We start from the raw sequence: 2,500 nt of genomic DNA, 5'->3' as shown, positions 1-2,500 counted from the left end.
TCTCTCGTCACTCCCTCCCTCTCCCTTCCTCTGGTCTTCTCTGCCTCCCTCCTCTCTCGCTCTCCATGCGTGTGCGTGGTTGCGTGCGTATGTACGTGCGTACGCATGTATAATCCGTTCGGAATTTCAGTGACCCTCTGAAATCCTGTTACGGGTCACGCTGACCCCTTAAAATTCTCTCCGTCTTTCGCTAGCTCCAAAGGATATCCATGTTTTTGTTGTCTGTCTTTTGTTTATCTCTCTGTCTTTCTCTCTCACACACGAAGTGAAACGTCGGCATATGGCCGGCTGAGTTCACCTTTTATACCTTCCTATGCAGCAATCAGCTGAAATGATTATGCGCTGTTCAGACATGAAAAGAACAGAGACACGTTGGGGCGTTAATGACTTAGGGTAAAAAGGTGAGAATGAGAGCTTCAAAAAAAAAAAAGGTAGTAAGCCAGTCGTCATTGTAAACGGGAAGACACTGTAGAAATACGAATGTTCTAATCAAGAAGGTTACGAGTGGAGAGATTGCGATTGAGATTGAGATGGATACAAAACACGAGAGGAAAAAAACTGAACCCACTTGGGTTCAAAGTTTTCCCTCTTGTACCAGCCGCCGTGGCGAAGTGGTTAGCGTCGCGGACTGACGGCTGGGAGGACGCGGGTTCGAATCCCAGCGGAGGTGGGTTTTTCGGCCCGTGGCCGGCTCCTACCCAGAGTTGAGTGTGCTGTGGGCTTAAATGGGGAGACTGGGACCACACAGTCGAGTGTCATCCACTTCAAGGATGCGTCTTTGGGTGTGTTGCTCTAATTACCTGACCAACACTGCAAGTGTCTGTATCTTTCGGGCCTGGTTAACGCCGGGATATCATAATGACAGGAAGCGTAGAGTACAGCCTTGTCACGCAGTCCCAAACCAAAATTGACCTCCATAGCAATATCGTCATCATCATCGTCATCCTCCTCCTCCTTCATCGTCATCAATATAAAAACAAAATAGTCTCAAAGTCTGTGGCCTTTCATGCCCTGCTCTCATGGTGACCTCAGTTTCGATGCCCCTCCACTTCCGTGCTTGGGGTGAGTCCTGTCAATGTCGTCAGTGTCGGCAGATTCATGGGGGGCTGTTGTTTGAGGGACGTGGTGGCGGTCTCCACTCTGGGAGAGACGCTCACTCAGTCTGGCTCCGCGACTAAGCCATTATTGTCGTTAGTAGGGGGCTTAGTAGGTGGTGTCCTAAGTACGTTAAAACAGAACAGGCACCACTGAACACCACCGAAGTGACTCAGCAGCAGTGCAGGGTCTCCTCTGGTGTGTGGCCTCCAGGCGACCTAACATCGATGGTTCCTTGTGGACTGCCGACGCTGGAACTGCGACGGACGAACCCGGGTGTGGCCGTGTACGGGGGAATCTAAATGAGCGGCGTGGGAGTAATGCCACTGAAACGGTGCAGATGATGGGGCAGAAAAAAAAAAAAAAAAAAAAAAAGTTTTCCCTCTTGTGTTTTGTATCCTGTTTAGAAAGAACCCAGGCAGTCAAACTTTTTTTCATACCCTGAGATTGAGATGGTTTATTCATTAGGCCATGGCCCCACAGAAGGGGGTGTACAAAAACAAACGTATTCAAATTTTGTATTAAACGATTTGCAGATATAAACTTTTATGATGCTTTATAATGCGTTCGTTTGTTGATGAAAACAATACAATCAATATGAATAAACATGGGTCTTTTGAATACTTGGGTGGTATGAAGAGAGAGCGATAGAGGGAGAGGGGATGGGAGTGGGGGCGGGGGCGGGGGCTGAGAAAGAGATAGTGGGCCAGATACGGTGAGCATTTTCACAAATTTCTGGAGAAAAAATTTCATGCATATCGAAATTAATGACACATAGTATATACCCTTACTCGCGGACACATGAACATCAGGTCATATATATATATATATATATATATATATATATATATATATATATATATATATACATATATATATATATATATATATATATATATACATATATATATACATACATACATATATATATATATATATATATATATATATGCAGAGAGAGAGAGAGAGGCAGAGAGAAAAGGCAGGACGGAGAGAGAGAGAGGGAGGGAGGGAGGTTGGGGGACACAGAGAGAGAGAACAGTTACATATTTCTAGTATTCAGTAACATCCATACATACACGTATCTTGACAAACAGCTTAAGTTAATCAACACACCGTCGATGCGAAAGACTGAAAAAAAACAACAACAACGTTTTCCCCCACATTTCCGTCACTGTTTTTCTCTGTCAAGGTATCGATCCCAACTGTGAACCCAAGTATCTTCAGTTCAGTCCCAGCCACACACGATGCTTGACTGACAGCCCGAAGGCAAAGTTGGTTCCAATGACGGAAAAGGAAAAGGAGTACATTCTCGAGCTGCACAATCACATCAGAGAAAGTGAACTGCCTACCGCATCCAACATGATGAAGCTGGTAAGCTGGTTTGTTTTCTCGAAAGTCGTAA

At 45.1% G+C, this 2,500-nt stretch overlaps 1 protein-coding gene across 1 annotated transcript in view; it reads left to right on the top strand.

Annotated features, from left to right (window-relative positions):
- LOC143297371 (cysteine-rich venom protein Mr30-like) overlaps positions 1-2,500 on the top strand; it is a 20,435-nt gene that overhangs the window by 2,947 nt on the left and 14,988 nt on the right. The window contains exon 3 of the mRNA XM_076609679.1: positions 2,288-2,469. Coding sequence (XP_076465794.1) covers positions 2,288-2,469 — 182 coding nt within the window. The remainder of the gene's footprint in view (positions 1-2,287; positions 2,470-2,500) is intronic.

This window comes from Babylonia areolata, chromosome 22 (genome assembly GCF_041734735.1).
Source record: "Babylonia areolata isolate BAREFJ2019XMU chromosome 22, ASM4173473v1, whole genome shotgun sequence".
Taxonomy (NCBI): domain Eukaryota; kingdom Metazoa; phylum Mollusca; class Gastropoda; order Neogastropoda; family Buccinidae; genus Babylonia; species Babylonia areolata.
Note: the sequence above shows the minus strand (reverse complement) of the source record. Positions and strands in the feature narration are given on the sequence as shown.